The sequence below is a fragment of the Dreissena polymorpha genome, chromosome 6, assembly GCF_020536995.1.
Source record: "Dreissena polymorpha isolate Duluth1 chromosome 6, UMN_Dpol_1.0, whole genome shotgun sequence".
Taxonomy (NCBI): Eukaryota; Metazoa; Mollusca; class Bivalvia; order Myida; family Dreissenidae; genus Dreissena; species Dreissena polymorpha.
In genome coordinates this window covers 111,674,545-111,692,967 of record NC_068360.1, presented here as the reverse complement: position 1 = coordinate 111,692,967, position 18,423 = coordinate 111,674,545, and the positions used below count along the sequence as shown (strand labels likewise).

General features: G+C 33.8%; 2 protein-coding genes across 4 annotated transcripts in view; both read left to right on the top strand.

Annotated features, from left to right (window-relative positions):
- LOC127833710 (E3 ubiquitin-protein ligase rnf213-alpha-like) overlaps nucleotides 1-18,423 on the top strand; it is a 237,314-nt gene that overhangs the window by 20,768 nt on the left and 198,123 nt on the right. For all 3 annotated transcript variants that reach the window (XM_052359130.1, XM_052359128.1, XM_052359129.1), the window contains exons 4-5: nucleotides 842-867; nucleotides 1,229-1,326. In XM_052359130.1, coding sequence (XP_052215090.1) covers nucleotides 842-867; nucleotides 1,229-1,326 — 124 coding nt within the window. The remainder of the gene's footprint in view (nucleotides 1-841; nucleotides 868-1,228; nucleotides 1,327-18,423) is intronic.
- On the top strand, nucleotides 7,265-10,539 carry LOC127833711 (uncharacterized). Its single transcript, XM_052359134.1, has 3 exons — nucleotides 7,265-7,590; nucleotides 7,975-8,036; nucleotides 9,436-10,539. The coding sequence occupies exons 1-3, from the start codon at nucleotides 7,435-7,437 to the stop codon at nucleotides 10,313-10,315; spliced, it is 1,098 nt and encodes a 365-aa protein (XP_052215094.1). The 5' UTR covers nucleotides 7,265-7,434; the 3' UTR covers nucleotides 10,316-10,539.

Here is an 18,423-nt window from a genome sequence, read left to right as displayed (position 1 = left end):
TTTATATCTAGCAACTATAATTTTCTGTTTTAATTTGGACCATTCGGCTAATCGTGCTACAAGCTTTGATTACAAGTCGCCTGACAGTAGTTTGTTTTTATGATATCACGAAAGGCCTTGCGTTAAGACTATTTAAAATTGTACTTGATTCTTGAGACGAATTACGCAGAGCGTTGCAAATCGATAACATGAAACAAGCAACTTGCACTTACATTGTCGTAAAGGTACACGCCAGCCGTCACAAAAGAACAATATGGCAAAAATCAGTTGCTGTAAATATGTAAGCATCCTGAAGGTTTACTTGCCCGACTGTTCGCCGAATAATTTCAGCCAAGCATAATGACGATCTCAATGGAAATGTCATGAAACCTACAACTTCCTGTATACAATGATACTACAGATTCAAATACTCAAATACTCTACAATGATTGCATCCGTGCATATGGTTGTGTTGATATTTGTATTTGAGATGTTGAATATATTAAGCATACAATGGAATATTTCGATAAAATATATTCGATACATAGACACATTTAACGCGTAATTATATCGTAATATTGGAAGAATTTCGAGTTAGTGTCTGATTGAGACAACGTCTTGTTTTAAATACCCGTGCGTATATCTCATTTTACTTTTTATTAAAGAACATATGTACATCTTACTATGTTACAAACACGATCTAGTTAACTAAACAAGAAGACATTATATTACAATTGGTCAACCAGCCATATACCAAATAATCATCATAACTAGTGTGCACATACTTTAATTTAAATTTGAAATACTTATTGAGCGTTTCATACAATTTATATTCATTATATTATATGTATTATTTTTTCAGGTTACAAGGAGCAAGACGAAAATTAGGTATACCTACTATTCTTTTAAAGTCTATTGATATAGTCGTATAGTTGTTGTTCATCGCATTATGTAAATAGAATGCTAAATTAAATATATTTGCTTAGCGTATTCCTGTTTTAAAAATACCACTTTGTATACAAAGAAATTTAGAAAATGATTTAGAGAAACAAATTTTATCTTATTCACAATTCAGTTAATTTTATAATTTAATGCTGTTAAAATAACATAGAGGTTTTTCGGTTTATTTTTAGTAAGAAAAAAAATTAATCATACACTCACGTTTAATTTTATAAGTGAATGCGTAGATGATAAAAACAAACACACGCAATCACATAAATAAACATATTGACATGTTTGTTTATTTAAGTGAGACACTGGTTGTCCGTTTCCATGTTTATGTATCGATTGAAATGATGAGCAAACCTGAAGATCGATTTTACATAAGATTTGGTTATGACAAATTAGGTGGATGGAACAGCTTAAAGCATGAAATGAAAAAAGTTTGCCACAAAAAGTGAGTATGACACTTGTAAACAACTTGTTAAACAGAAATGGCAATTTTTCATAATAGTGTTTTGTATTTTGTTGTTTAAAAACTTGCCACATGGAACGTTTTTGGTATAGCCTTAAATCCGTCATTCCGACGATATTTAATACCAATTTTAAACTTATTTTACAGCAAATCACAGAGTTTTTAGCTAAAATTAATTTATTAAAAAATACTCCTCTGAAACAGGAAGCCTACGATGATGCATATCGTGTGTGTAGCATAATCGCATAAGTTGGTTCAAACTGACACCCTAATTGTAAAACTTTCCAAGCTTCAATGGTTACTGATTAAAATAGACTTATATACAAAATTCACTTTGAAGTATTTTTGAAACCATTATGATTCTAAATAAAAAGCAACAACCAGACGTTTAGCAGATAAAGTGTCCTCACTACCAATCCTACTGCTCCATGCCTACTTATGACATCTCATGAAATCAACGTGATACTTAATATCAGAGCTTTAACAAGCAGGTTATTGAACAGCTGCACTCTCTCCTCATAGACTTTCTGACGGTTACTAAAACTACTTACAAATGCATCTGAAATAAAATAGACGAGTATTGGATACTTGACTTAAACCGACAATCTATAACATTCTTATAATTTTATAAAGCACATCTTAATTTAACACATTAACCGGTAATTAGTCAAATTAATGCTAACAAACATATTTAAACTTTTTTTTAGATTTTAACTTAATAATACATCGGATACCGAAATCAAAATTGGTCATGTCGATACCGCCTTTAGTATAAAATCGTGTCAATCCTGGCGAAACCGCCTTATCGCAATAACATTTTGCACAACCTCAATCCAAACACACTTTTTATACCCATCGATATTTGATGCCCATCGATAATATTACTTTTTCATATATGCAAATGTTAAAAATTCCTTTTTCTTGTACTTTACTTAACGTAATAATTATATCAATAACTTCTATTAGAGGTACACATAAGCGAACCAGGTCTAAAAAAGATATATTAAAGGGACATGTTAACAGTGTTAAAATAACGATGTTCAAAATAAGCGTCATATATTCAAAATAAATGCATGAATAATGTATAAACAAGCGAATTAACGCTCTCTTCCAAAAATGTTTTTAAAATATTGGGTCATTTACGAAAAATCATCATTCGAAATCGGTTAAATAATAAAGTGTTTGTAACGCTTTTCCTCGAGCATATGGAAAATACGTTGAGTTATATAAGTATATCTGTTATGTTTCAATATATGATATGTAAGGACGAACACGACCTCCACCGTTCCTCCACCGATTTAGATCCACAAAGGAAACACAAATTGTCTTATTCGTAGAATATTACATAACCGCTTTAATGTAATGTTTGGTATTAATCAGTGCGTAGTTGCCCATAGCTTAGTTTGTGAAAATGAAGTCTCAGGGGTCAATATTGACTAAGCATAGATTATATACAGTTATATAGCAATTATACTATTTTTTTGAAACTAAATATAACCAAAAAGCCAATGTATTTGATATTATATATGTGATATCAGATATGATTCATCGACTAAGTTAGTTTAAATAATCAAGTGTAAACAGGGCACTTGGCGAAATACTTGCTATGTACCATCGTGTAGTGTGGTTCGTTTTAGTGTTTGTTTGTTTTATTATTCATGTTCATGATATCCAAATTAACAAGGTCTGGATTGTTAAATGCTGAATATACGTGAGTTAAAAACACATCTAGAACTGTTCTCGAGCTTTGACAGTTATGTTAATTCAGATAGTAGTCTTCTAAGACGTTGTTTGCTGAAGTAAAAACAAACCACGCACTTCCTTTTACATTGAATATTTGGTCGCGTATTGTTTTGTGATACTCAATGCCCTGAGTTGTGTTGTACTTTATAAAGAAACACTATTGTTTAACAATTGCCCCGGTGATCAACTCTGTTCATAAACTGTGGGCCCAGTTTAGTTTTTATCAAAGAAGTTAAAAGCAAAAGATCTTAAAAATCTTTTTTTATTTTTATAGTGTACATAAACTAAAAATTGCTTGTTAAGATTCGGTGAAATGTTTTTATATAAAAAAGAATTTGCTTTACTTTAAGGAAATATAAAGGGAAATGCTTCGAATATGAATATTCGATTCCCATACAGCGCATGTTTCTCAAGAATGGCATCGTTTATAAATACGTTGTTGTTAACTTAAATTCAAAGAAAGAACATTGGGAAAAGTACAGATCAAGATACAACGATAACAACAGAATATTAAGAGCAAGTGGTACTTTGGAGATATCTAATGGTAAGAATGATTCATTTGTTTTTTCTTCGAACATCCCTCGATTGTATAATTTCCATTTATTAGTAACGTCTTGTTTTTTCCAGCAACCTTATTTGTATTCCATCGAACATTTAGGTTTAAAAAAATATTGAGAATAATGGTTGTTGTTGTCTTCGACTTGAAATAATGAACTCTCATTCAAATAAGTCGTTAAAACGATCGCAATAGATTATCTAGAAAATATACAACGCTTATTTAGAACTGTAAACAGAGACAACTTTACACGAACAAGTAAGCATAACGGAAAAAATAAGCATAACGAAAAAGTAAGCATTACGATGCTCGTGTTTGGTGTAAACACGCGTATGTGTTCTCATTCCACAATTTGCTTACAGTTTTTATTAGCGTTTAATAATTTATTATTGTCGTATATAAGTTAAATCACATTTGATTGTAGGCTTCTGGCATCAGTATGATGGCATTGTTCTTGCTGAATCTGGATTACTCCAAAAGGCATTAAACTTCTTTGTTTCGGACAAGAAACACCTTGCAGTAGGTTATTTAAATGACCTTATTCCGGAGCTGTTCACCCGTCCGATGAGTGAAGCAAATCGTTCATCAATCAAAACCGACATTGAACACTGTAGTATGCTGTTTGATGGGGTACTACGAGTTTATGTGACTGATATGGGACACTGGCAATCTACAGATGAATTTCACAGAGAGGTACACGTTTCCTATTTAGTAAAAATGTGTATAAAACCCTATACAGAGTCTTCAGGAATCGGAACGCCTTGTTTTCTGGCCGTCGAGTCTTTTGTCTTAGATGAACAACGCAAAACCTATAAGAGGTTTCAATTATAATCGAATTGGTAACGTTTTTATTGTTATAGGTGCCACGATCTGATACGGACTGATCTCCAGTCCATATACCAAACGATTTAATACGTTATAACAATAATCAATGAGAACGTAGCAAAATTCGTAGATGTTCTTTCTTCATTTCATCATTTCTACAAAACCCAATTGGCACGATTGACTTCAAGATATAGCGATCTGTGGTACGATCGCCGCAATTAGTTAAAGATAAAGACTACTCTATTGTAACATTAGTATGCGTCTTCTTAGCCATATTGTAAAAACTATAAGAGGTATTAACTTGAAACTTACACCATATGTTTACAGAACTCAGTAAAGGAAAGTAAACTAAATCATAACCATACCTCCTGCTTTCAAACTTGCATAGACTGAAACCCCGTTGATAATGTTTATGCAAAAATGCTGTAGTGGGTATTAATCGGAAATTATACTATATATCAACATTTAACGTCTTAATTTGTGAAGGTGTCATTAAGGGGAATCGTATTATACAAGTACATTTCCACTTTATTTAGTTATACCACTGTTATTACCCTCAAGTTAAATTGTACTTTTTTTAAGTTATTATTTTTCGAACTACTCTCTTTTGTGTCTTGTTAACTATTTATATTGTTATTTCTATAAGTTTGGATTACAATATGATAATGTTATGCTTGATTTAAAAACAACAATTTTAGGTGACAGAACCCAAACTGGCAGATGTCATTGATTTAATGTCAAGGCAATCATCAAATCAAAGAAGTGAAGACCGAGTCCTTCAAGCTTTGAGTGCAGTTGTTCTTTGCCAGTGCTTTAAAATTGTTCTGAAAAGGGAATCATGGGAACACTTGTGTGAATGTTTGCTTTTGTCATTGGATGATAGCAATCAACACGTTGTGGAAATAGATTCGATTCGCGCTCATTTTGGAGAAGTGTAAGTTATTAAATTTAAAACTAGCTTGAGCAAGATTTGCTTAGTGTGCTTCTTGTATATAGGGTCCATTCTTCCAGGTGTTTCTGTATGAGTAAGATTGGTGTATATAATTCACGACGTGACGTACACTACAATTATGTAGCCATCATCACGATATATGTCATTATTTAACCTCAAGGTATACTGCTGTTGATAAGGCTTGTCCGATCGATAACTTAGTCAAGCGTTTAATAATAATTAATGGATATAAGATATTGCAACTGGCATCCAATTAACCCATCCGAAATGGAGATTGCGTGTACACATATTGCATTGCCAGGATTAGCTTGCCGTTGTTTAGTTGTAAGCCTCACCTGATATATTACTATAACGATTGGAATGTAATAGCATAATCTTTCTATGAGACACATTGTATACGGTCGATATCAGATTGTTATAAATTAATAGTATGTAGGTGTATTCTCATTCCTTAGATTCAATTTACAATACCAAAGCAAACATGTTACTTTTTTTTTCTTAAATATACCTGATAGGTGCTTATAACACTCTAATAAGGGAGATTTACTAGATTCAAAATGCCCGTCTGTCCGTAGACAGACATTTTTCCGGAGAAGTTATCCTACATTCTTCTTCGTACAACATTGAAACTTGCACCTATGTTATGCTATGAGGTTGTGCATGTGCGATATTTATGTTCAAAATTACATAATGTATGCCTATTTTTCAGCTTACAATAAATGTTTCATTATACGTGTTCAAAGATGTTCAATTATAATAATAGTATGATTATGATAATCAAAGCTCGAAATAATACGAGTATTAATGGTATGAGTAAGAAAAGGTGAAAACAATAAAAGGAAACTTGATTTTCTACGTATTAAAGGTTATATATTATATAAATAAATATACTTCGAATAGATACAGCATTACGTATTAGTAAAAACGAAATACAATAAACACACTTTTTAATACATCAAAGTTAATACAATCAAACTTCGCTGGCTAAGTAAGTCGTGATAAAGGCACTGACCTGATACAGATGCTCACCAGTGTGCAAGAGTTGTGTATGATTTGTGTGGGGTAGATCTACTTTTTTAGTGTTTTGTTTGTATTTATGCTTGTAAATGCTTGTATAACGAACTTGATTTTTAAGCGTTCATATTGTACGTGCAAACTCTTACTTAGCGTTCGTGTATTTTGTATACTCGGTAAGATGCATTATGTGTTGTTGAATGGCCGAGACTGGTATTGATAGATCGTTGAAAAGTTGACAGTAGAAAATAAGATTGTGTGTCAGGGGCAAGATGACTAGTTGTTTCGGGCCACGGGTAGACCATTCTGGTTGAGTTTCTATTCATTGAGTATAGCCTACTTTGCACTGAAAGGCAAATTGTAATATGTATTCTTTCTTTTTTAATGGAACATGTGTAAAATTATTCTCCATGGCAAACTGATAATTTAATTATGTTTTTGATAAGCAGTTTCGGGCATAGCCTAGAATGTTTACTTTGGAAATCATAATTTTATTATTATTTATAATTTCTTATTTCAGCAACATACAAGAGGCCCTTGTGTACATCGTCAACTGTTTTATCAAATACAGCAAAAGTGCTAAACCTTCGTGGTTGTTATGCATGCCTCTTCTTCACATCACATCTGGTATTTGTACACCATTCAGTGAACCAAACTGGAATATAGATATTCAATCAGAAAAGTGGTGGGGAACAGAGCATGTGCAGGATGTTGCATATGAAACACGATTACGAAACTTGTTTGTGGTGCTTTCTCTTCTTGAAAATAATTTTCATTTCAATTAAATATGCTCTCAATTAATAAGCGGCTATGTATGCAGTCCATGTCATTTTTGTTTGACAAAAACAAAAACAGGAATATTCACATTGCACAGCATGTTAAACATTTTATTTTATTTATGATTGCAGTAACCATGAAGACATCATACGGAAATTGAAGCCTCTGTACAAGATGGACTGTTATTTGTCAAGATCAATTGCAAGAACTATAAATGCACAAGATCATCATGTTTTGATTTCTGATCTACTTTCTTTGGAATCAGCGTGTGCAATTTCGCTTCGACAAAAGCAGCTTCCTTACAAAGTTTCAGCAACGAAACAAATTTGGGTACGAAAAACATTTGGGTACGAAAAAAATTGGGAACGAAAAACATTTGGGTACGAACAAATTGGGTACGAAAAAAAACTTTGGTACGAAAAAATTGGGTACGAAAAAAATTGGGTACGAAAAAAATGTGTACGAAAAAAAATTGGGTACGAAAAAAAAATTGGGTACGAAAAAGCAAATTTCAAGGTTTCATATTTGTTATCAATGTAAATAAATATGCCCGATTGATTATGGCTAAGTATGTCCGTATGTCGTTCTTTAGACCTCAATTGTTTCCGCTTCAAGTCACCATACTTAAGTAATTAATTATTTTTTTTTTATGACGAAACATTTAAAACAAGTTTTTAGTACAACAAAGTAATTTAAAATTATGTTTTCTTTAAGATGGAAGAAGCGTATCGAAATGTCAACATTCGCTTACAGAGTAAATTAGATGACCGTGAAAGGTATGGTATCAATTTTAACCAACAGTATGATTTCTGACAACACTATAAAATATATTACTTTACAAAAAAGAGAACTGTGTTTGTGAGTTTCATCAAAATTATAGTATTATTTTTTTAATCAAAATTACAATAATTAAATTTACATTTGGGCATACATTAATATCATATGCATTTTGTCTGTTAAGTTCCGTAGAAAAATGTTTGCTTGCGTACAAAATAACTTTTGAGTTGTTTGTGCAACACGCGGGCAAACTTAACCTCAACTCGATGCTGACCTGTGTGCACGTATTTCTTCACTGTGTCGCGCGATATGACAGACGACTTTAAACTTATTATGACAAATAATCTTAAAATGTTTTAGGAAGATCGGACAAGACATGTTACTTCAAGGGTGTTATTTGTGTCAATTGATAGGAAAACTGTCTCACCGTCTGGCAGCAACGTGATTTCAGCAGACCTTTCCCAATTTGTATTTTATGTTGGTTAAAGGGGCCTTTTCACAGATTTTGGCATGTTTTGAAGTTTGTCATTAAATTCTTTATATTGATAAATGTAAACATTGGATCTAAAGAGCTCCGGCAAAAAGTCAAAAATAAAATATAAAAAAGTAACCCTCAACAGGGCTCGAACCACTGACCTCTGGAGTCCTGGGGCAAAAAGTCTACCACTTAGACCACTCGGCCATCAGCGCTCATACAATGAACGATGTATTTTACACAATATATAAGCAATCCTCGTAGTTTCACAAAATATAACGACAACAACAGAACTCTCAAAATTATTCAATCATTTCGCGTTGCGGCGCTTTATAATTTTCAGGTTTTTAAATCGTCAAAAGATGCATATAATTTTAGAGCATGGTAAATGTTCAGTATAACTGTTTCCTCACAAATAGCATAACTAAAACGAAAATTTGCGAATCTGATTTTTTTTTTAATTTTGTCAATTATCCAAAACGTGAAAAGGCCCCTTTAACAACGAGTATGTTGTACACAGGAGAACTCATAGAGTAATTTAGGTTGTGATCTGGCATTGCTTTTAGTACAAAGTATAACCTTTCACATCCGGTTTTGTTTGTTAAACATTACAGATATAACAACGGACAGATACAACGATCTGTTCATAGCTTACGTTCTTTTCTTCTATTTAAAACAAAATATCATGAAAGTAAAAGTTAAACGTTAAGAAAGCACATTCAATCGTTTCCTTTATCGAACAGCAAGGGCTTGTGCCAAATACAACCATTCAATGTTATCAAATATCTATGTATGTTTTACTCCTTATCACATAACCACTTTTTTGAATTTGAAATTTGCATTTTTTAAACATGCTTACTTTAATTTGAAATCATACATCAATGAAAGTTTATCCTGGGACTAGAATTTTTGACAAATTACAGAACACACATCGACAATACAAGCGAACAAATGACAGCTAATTCCAACACTGTTTGTTCTATGACGAAGTTAGAAGGAGAAGTGAATGTTACAATTCAAATAGCGTGGTTAACGTCAGCAGCATTGATGCCTTGCACATTCAAGCAGGGGAAAAGGACCGCAGAGTCATATGCCACGGTAACTAGCTTGAAAGACTCGGAAAGCACACCTGTGATGCCCGTGGTCTTAAGAAATTGGTTGCCAAAAGTGAGAAATACGAGTATGCAAAAAAGTAACATAAAGACAACAAAAACCTATTACAAGGAATATTCGGGTGATAATTATTTTCAGTGTTTTGGCGATGATAGCTATTATAATTACAGCGAAGATGAGTATGAAGAACAGGATGATGAGTATACTGACAGCGAAGATGATTGTTGCTTCGATATCGATGACGCATACAGTAATGTGAGGCATTCGAGCAAGACAAAGTTTGCTAATATACTCGATGATGACACCTATAACGAGTTTGCTAATTGGCACTCAAATAAACGCTTCTATTACGAACGTAATGATGACTTTAGAGATAGACATGTTGATGTTCATTATAATGACAGAGAAAATGGTTATAGCAATAAAACCCGTTATGGTGACTACTACAATCGCATCGAAAACTACGAAGCTATAGATGAAGACGACTATGACTATGAAGATTATGATTTAGACCACATGTTTGTGAAATACATAGCCGATACGACGAGCGAGGATTCCTTCAAGAGTTGGGAATCCTATTCCGATGAAGACATGTTTGGTGAGCACGAAGAACAATACTATTTCGTCAGGGATTATTCATTAGATGAAGAGGCATATGAGAAACCATTTGAGGAAGACTCAGACTGGTAAATGACGACAAAGATGATTATCATATTTTAATATGAGTTGTATAAAAAACTAACATACATTCTACGTAATTCAATTAATTCCTGTTTACAGTGTTTAATTAAAAACCCTTCGCATAATTGTGATCATGATTTTAAATGTTATGCTTAAAATATTCGCGATGCATAGATTATGGGGCTATATGTATTTTGAATATGTCAGTGTTGAGACGATGTTCTTTGTTTAATAAAAATCGTAATAAAAATATGTCCCTTGTGGTATATTATCAATATGACAATCATATCCGACACTATATACTATCATTGAGCGATACGCTTAGCCTGTCATTTGCTTGTGTATGTTTTATGCGCTTTTTAAAGATTGCATTATTATATAGGTCAGATCAATACTGTTGGAGGATTTTAAAAAATGACTGAAATATAATATAATTAATAATACTTATCATGCCTTACATCTAGTTAACTTGAATAGAGGTGTTGTCACGTACACGTTAACATTACAAAAATGCACTGACAGCCTCAAACAATCGTTTTGCCCGAAGCTTCGTGATATGTGTTCGTGTAAAGCATGACGTTTTTTCCAGGTCATGCTTTTGTTATGAGTCATCTGCTCTTTTCGTACGTAAACTTATGTTCAGTACATCTAAATTAAGATTTACAGATCATTTACATAAAAGTGAAGTCTTAAAGCATATTTTGATTCTTACCGAGCATGAGATCCGCGGTCTTTTACATAAAAACAAATATATATATATATATATATATATATATATATATATATATATATATTAATGTGGCCTGTTCTGAGATTTTTTGCCTAAACAGGGTACATGGACAACATTGAGTTATTTACATTTTCAGAAAACTCCAGGTGTGTTGAACACGGAATAATTAAGAAGTTTGCAAAATTTCTGATATTAAGGTGAAAACGGCTGATCGAGAAATGCCTATTTAAACACAAACACAAACATTTCTTGTTTTATTTTGATTGCCATAAAATAAGTAGTTTCAATTTTAATAAATCTTCAAGTGCAGGATTATATTAAAAACATATGGTTTAATAATATTAGCCACTTTTCCTGTTGGTTCGGCCACCTACGCATTCAAACTCGCGCATGCGTACAAAGAACGTCTGCATTATTAAGAAAAATGTGAGATTTAAAAAGGAAAATATCTATGTTTCATAAAACAATGAAAAAAAATCGTCAACAAACATGCGTAACATCAAAAAACTTACATGTTGAAGTTGACAGCTGGAAATCAATATCTGCTAGACGTTTTCCTATAGGTTCGTGAATTCGATTGGTCGAACGCACGCGCTCTACTGTGAGGCTCTGTGTGGGGAAATTGCTGAGACAAACGCAGAGTCTTTCATTTCTCTATCTTGCAATTACTTTATCCTCTATACAAAATGAACTTATTTAACAAATAACGTATTAAGTATGAACATTGAACGCATTCAAATGGTACATTCAAGCGAATGTAATGAATCATTAATGGTCAGTATTGAACGATTTAACAATTATTAACGAATGCGTAACATAAACGGTGCAAAACACATTTTAACTTTAACAACAGTGTGGGCAAAGGAAACTGTCTCCTCTTCGCAGCACCGATTTTGTATGGCAGAATGAAAGGTGGACCCAATGCCCACACTCGTCGCACTGCCCCCAATTAACGATTTTTATGTGCGGTCTCGTGTCCAGATTTGTTGAATTAAATTGTCCACATACGTGACAGTTTTCGGAATCGTCCGTGTCCGTGTCCAATTCGGTATCAGAGTCTTCTCTAACAATGTTGGCGTGCAACTTGTGTATGCCACTTGCTGACGGCATCGGGCTTATACACATCATCTGGCTTTGAGATGTGACGGCATTGGCATTTTTCTTGGCGTTGTTCATCTCCACCTCTTCGATGTATGCATCACTTGTAATCAATTTCCCGACAGGTTTTGGTTCCGCCAGGTTTTTGTTTCGCCGACATCTTCTTTTGGCATCTCCACGTGGTTATGGTTGGTGATTCTGTTTTTGCCCGGAGATACTCTTCAACTGCCTGCTTGCCAGCCCGTACTGCTCGTATCTTCTGAAGAGGTGTCGAGTCTCGGAATGACTCACATGGCACGAGCTTTTCTGAAGGCACCGCATTCTTGTTTAATGGGTACACACCGGCTTTCCTGAAGGCTGACACGATGTTCCAAGGGCTAAGTGCCTTCAGGTAAGCGCTGCAAGCCATTCCAACAACTTCATACTTCGTTACCACTTTACCGGGGTTGGCCTTCATGTACGAAGCACATTCGCTGAAGTAGAATCGTTTGAATGGACCAAACACACCTACGTCAAGCTATTGAAGGATATGAGAAGTATGCGATGCCAAGCAGAACAGATGAATGTTTCTCTCGCGGGCCCATTTCATCATCTCCGTTGACGTGTGCGTTGTGTGTCCGTCGAGTAAAAAGATCACGGTTTTACTGCCATCACCCCTATTGATATTTATCAAGAAATGATTTTCAAGGTAGTCCTTGAATGTCGTGGTCGTTGACCAACCTGTTTCAGACATTGTGACTTTCGCACCTGGCGTCAGGTCTTTTGCCAGATTTTAATTGGTTCTCTTCCCTGCAGTTATGAAACTTAAAATATCAACATTTGAAGATATTTATCATAATTTATGTTTTAATTGAATTGATTAAATCTGATCATATTTACTGCTTGTAACACTTAATTAATGAAAGCATATTCTCATGTATTAAATGTCTTTAATAATGTACTAATTGGGCTAACTGAATGTTTACTGTTATATTAATTATTTCGGAATTTTTATGAAGTTAGAATTGAACTAATGTTTGTGATATTGTTCGTAAAATATTTTCATATTCGTTTGTTAATCGTATTATAATCAACCTTTAAATATTAAATATGGCGGACGGTGATTTCCAGACGCACTGGCGCATGCGATCAGCGTTGTTGTCGCTGAGCGTGGTGATGTTACTGCCTGTGCCTTTTCATGCACAGGAGCGATTATATTAGGGGGACGATGCTCTGGGGAGATTCCGTTTTCATCGAGATTAAAAATGCAGGCCGGCCTCTCTTGTAACCCGTATTCCGCCACAGCCGCCTCTAGATTGTTGAAGAACTGCTCAACAACCTCTGGGGTTGAGTATTTTGCCCTGTTTGACTCCAGCGCTGATGGTTTGAGGGTAGAGATCCTTGATTCCCACCGTTTAAGGAATCATACAGCCAGCAGCTGCATAGTGGTTATTCCGAATCACGCTTCCCTAGGTGGTGCGCCAATTCACCACCCAACTTCTGCATGGCTGTATTGCATAATACATAGCCAAGCCTTGCGTAATTTTCAGCATCTCAACAAGGCCTAACTCTTCGTCATGTGTAAAAATTGTTTCCTTCAGAAACTTGTTGGGATCTACACGTCCGCTAATCCTATCTCTTAATGTTTGATAGGGGATGGAATATTGAAGTGCCACTCGACGAATAGATAGTTTTTTCATCTTAACATCATCTACTGCTTTAAGCAGAATATCGGGGTCGTATGCTCTTTAACCGCCATGGTATCTCTGAGGATTGGCCTTCAACGTTAAAAAATCCGCTTGGCGTTAATAAGATTTTAATTGATTTTCGTGTGGATACCATAAACCCCTTTATGGGCCTCTATAATATGACAACGCCGATCTGAGTCGATGATATACAGTAAAATGACCTTGACAAATGCGAGCACAGGAACCCGGATAATTTCGAACACGTACATATTGGAAATATTTTACTTAAAAGGTGATTTTTTTTCATTTATTTGGTGTTTGTGTACATTGTGTCCTCATTTTTTTGAATTTGTTGACAGTGAAAATAATTTCACGATTTTAATACACATTCACGAACCTATAGGAATGAAGGATATATAGTTAATAACTACTCAAGAATTTGAAAACATTAACAACATAATACAATTAATATTGGTTACCATGGAAACATAAATATTCAAATTATTTAAATTCCTTGTATGCAATTCAATTTTTTATTTAATTACTGTTATAAGGAAAAACATTATTTCATACCTAATGCAGATACCAAATCAATTTGTAATTAGTTTGCAGTACATTTGGATCAGATAAGAAATTCAACGATTACCAATTACCAACAATCAAATTCAAACACATTTAATGACACTGCAAAACATATTACAAACTGTACTAATGTATTCCAAAGTTTGCATCTACTGTTTTCACAATTGTACTGTTATCATGGAAACCAATTTCAATACACACAATTATTTACTTAAAAGAGGTGAAAATAAAATCATTTATTTAAAAGAAGTAAAAAACATTTGCGTTCGATATATTTTATTATCCTCGTAAATACATAATAATACAATCAATATTGGTTAAGCAAATAATTGACAATACATGAATTCTAAAATCCCTACCACTGCTACTGCAAAAGAGCTAACAACATTTCCATATCTTTACTTTGACGCTTATCATTAAGATTGTTAGTTTCATTTAATGCATGGTAATCCAAGGACAGCATTGATTTAGCTGGTTCGATAAAGAGTCTAGTTTTGTTCATTTTACAAATGTAAATATACATTTTGATAAAAACATATAACATTTAAGGGTCCATTTACGTTTGCATGTTTCAATAAAAACGGAAGGTATATTCAGGCAATTTGAATACAGATTGCACCCAGAAAACAATTCTGTTATGAACTTATTGACATGCTTACCTTCTCAAAAAATATATTTTATAGTTTCACGTTCAGTTTTGCTGTAGTTGCACATCCGATTTTGAATAAGAAGGAGTTCGTACCTATGATTCTTAAAACCACTGTACATAGGTATCTTGTGTAATATGAAAAGGCATATAAAAGATATGTAACCAATCTTTTGTTTCAATACAATTACAAATAGTTGACCATTTATTAAAATATGCTGGCGATGACTCATTTTTGGTAATACTATCATACATTTAATATCAAATATCATATTTATTAAATCTTGAAAACAAAATTACACAACGTAATTACAAATTGCAGTTTTCGATCTCTTAGCAATGCAGATATATTAGTAATTCAATAATAATATAAATTTAAAAAGAATTCAAACATGATCCCATAATAAAATACAAACATAATTTTCTCTGTTTTGTTCAATGTTCATTTACACAGGTTATACATTGCTATCTTAAACCTTATCAAACAATAATAAATTCAGGAATCATTAAAGTTAAAGAGTTAGCTACATGAGAATGATTACAATTATGTGGTATTAATGGTAACCATTTTTAAAATTCGTGCAGTCATTTTAAGTTGCCATGTTAGAAGGAAATAGAAATTATAAAAACTGCATAATATAATGAGTATAGGTAAAATGTCTTTCATTCAAACATATTCCATAAATATATGTGAGGTCTTGTGGCAGTTAACCCTTAAATCTACCATTGTCATCGCACATTATCATGACGGCTCGTGATTTGAAAATGTTAGAGCAACTAGGTGTAAAATGAGCTGTTATTAGTCACATATTGTTGGCATTGTGACATCTGCAAGTGGGATAGACAGGAATAGTTCCTTTTGCACAGCGTTCTAATTCTTCCTCGTATAGAACAGGCATTGAGCAGAGATGCTTAGTGTTTCCTGATTGGTAAACAGTAGGTTATTAAACTACTTAAATGCAAGTTTAGGGACGTCATTTCGAATGAGTTTTCTCATTATGACGTTTGCCGCAGGCTTAGAATGCATATAATCGAGATCATGATAGCGTTCCGAATTCTTATTATGTACCTACAATAGCAGTTTAAAATCTTGAAATAATACAACGGTCATAATTAACGCGTGCAATTGTAATCAAAATACAATAACATTCACAGATTTTGGCAGATATTGAAGTTTGTCATTAAATGTTTTACATTAATAAATGTAAACATGGATCTAAAAAGCTCCATTAAAAACAAGAATAAAATTAAAGAAATAAAAAGCGTAACCCTCAACTGGGCTCGAACCACTGACCCCTGGAGCCATCCGTGCTCGAAGGATGAGTGTTGTATGTTCTACTTTACATAAGCAATCCTCGTAATGTTACAGAATATAACGACAACAACAAAACTCTCCAATTCAATCGTTTCGCGTTAAACGCTTTATAATTTTCAGTTTTTGAATCGTCAAAAAATACATATAACGGATATTTTAGAGCATGGTGTTCAGCATTACTGTTTCCTCGCAAATATCATAACTAAAACGAAAATTTGCGAATCTGAAACTATTTTTTATAATTTTGTAAATTTAACAAAACGCGAAAAGGTCCCTTTAATATTACATGTAAATACATATACGGGGCCGCGGTCAGAGAAAAAAATATTGTGCCTTTCCAGATAAACATTATTTGACTCTATTTGCAGACATCTTTGCGCACACATTCAACTCCGAAACTCTACTTGTCAAACACAAGTAACGTATGGATATCCTTAACAGCAAGAAGGCAAGTAGAGGTTTAAGTAAACGTACAGCTATTTTATGTTGAAATAATGATTGTCCAATTTTTAATTTCACCATACAGTTAATTATATCGTAATGATGGCACTCATATTAACCATATTAACTTTAATGAGATGGTTCGTAATGCACAAGGAACACATTGCAACCGCTCAAGGTCATATGCCTACTAGCAGACTTTCAGTGTTGATTTCGTATCATTCTTTGACTGTTTATAAATTTTATTTTGGGAATGATTGTTGCATAGCGACCATCAATTATTGTTGGTGTTTAAATTTAAAAAGGGGAAATAATCTTGTTTTAATTTATTTAGGCGAAACTGTCGGTATGCTGTTGACGTTAGTTTTGCTTTTTTTTCGAAAAGTTCATGACACGTTTTATTGTAAAGAAAAATCAGACTGCGTCTTTCTCGCACAGGTCATTAATACATTAATACTTTGTCAAATATACCCAACAACAAATAACAAAGGAATCCGTAGAGCAGTGGGGATAAAAAGGTCCTTAAACAACCACAATTAACAATGGCAGAGCAAAAGGTTCCTTTAAATATTGAAGTAGTTTGCTCCTCGAACATATGACATTTATGCGGTCGGTCCTTTGTCAGCTATGTTCAAGGGCAAAACAAAACTTGTGCTTGTGTTTACAAATGGGTAATGATGATGGCGCATTTGAAGTTGCAATTATATTGCTTGAAAGTAGCGCGCTTCATAAACGTGTAACATTTTAGGCGATTAGAACAACAGACATAGACCGACCAATTGACCAAAGTACCACATCCCAGGGGAGATTACACAAGTATTATGAACCAATCTCCACACAGAGTTGTTGTTCCTTGCTCTCAGATCCAGCTATGCTGGTTCCAGTCCAATCTTTGCGCGGATGTTGATTATGAACATGAAAACATATATAGATTATATATAAATTCGAATGTTCGCGAAAGTACTACATTTTATGAACAATTAGCATTATGTGTATAAAACATACAACTATATGCGATTACGTAATATTATTGTAGTTTGACTAGAACATAAAACGCAAAAACAAGACATTCTCATTGTAATGAAAATCATTAAGACGACATGAAAACGACATATGTACACGCAGGCTATTGTACTTTTAACACCAGCATGATGTCTCTTTTCAATTGTCTTATAATAATGCAAGCTGTGTTGCTGTTTAGCATACATAAGTTAGGCTCTTTACTGTTCCAATCAGGTTAACCACTGTGGCCAGAATCTTCCAGCCAGCACTGTCAATATGCGCCGTGCTCTAGCAGAAAACGGGGCCAAGTACAAGTGCGCAAAGTTTTGTCGTAGATTAGCATGGGCCAAGTACAAGTGCGCAAAGTTTTGTCGTTGATTAGCATGTGCCAAGTACAAGTGCGCAAAGTTTTGTCGTTGATTAGCATGGGCCAAGTACAAGTGCGCAAAGTTTTGTCGTTGATTAGCATGGGCCAAGTACAAGTGCGCAAAGTTTTGTCGTTGATTAGCATGGGCCAAGTACAAGTGCGCAAAGTTTTGTCGTTGATTAGCATGGGCCAAGTACAAGTGCGCAAAGTTTTGTCGTTGATTAGCATGTGCAGTCCGCAAAGGCTTATCTGAGACGTCACTTTCCGCC

What these genes read in the sequence shown, in the direction of transcription:
- LOC127833711 (XM_052359134.1), top strand. Translation starts at nt 7,435, where the DNA reads ATGGACTGTTATTTGTCAAGATCAATTGCAAGAACTATAAATGCACAA. An exon ending in CAGCAACGAAACAAATTTGG is followed by an intron (nt 7,591 to 7,974) that starts GTACGAAAAACA and finishes GTTTTCTTTAAG; the next exon opens with ATGGAAGAAGCGTATCGAAA. An exon ending in AAATTAGATGACCGTGAAAG is followed by an intron (nt 8,037 to 9,435) that starts GTATGGTATCAA and finishes GACAAATTACAG; the next exon opens with AACACACATCGACAATACAA.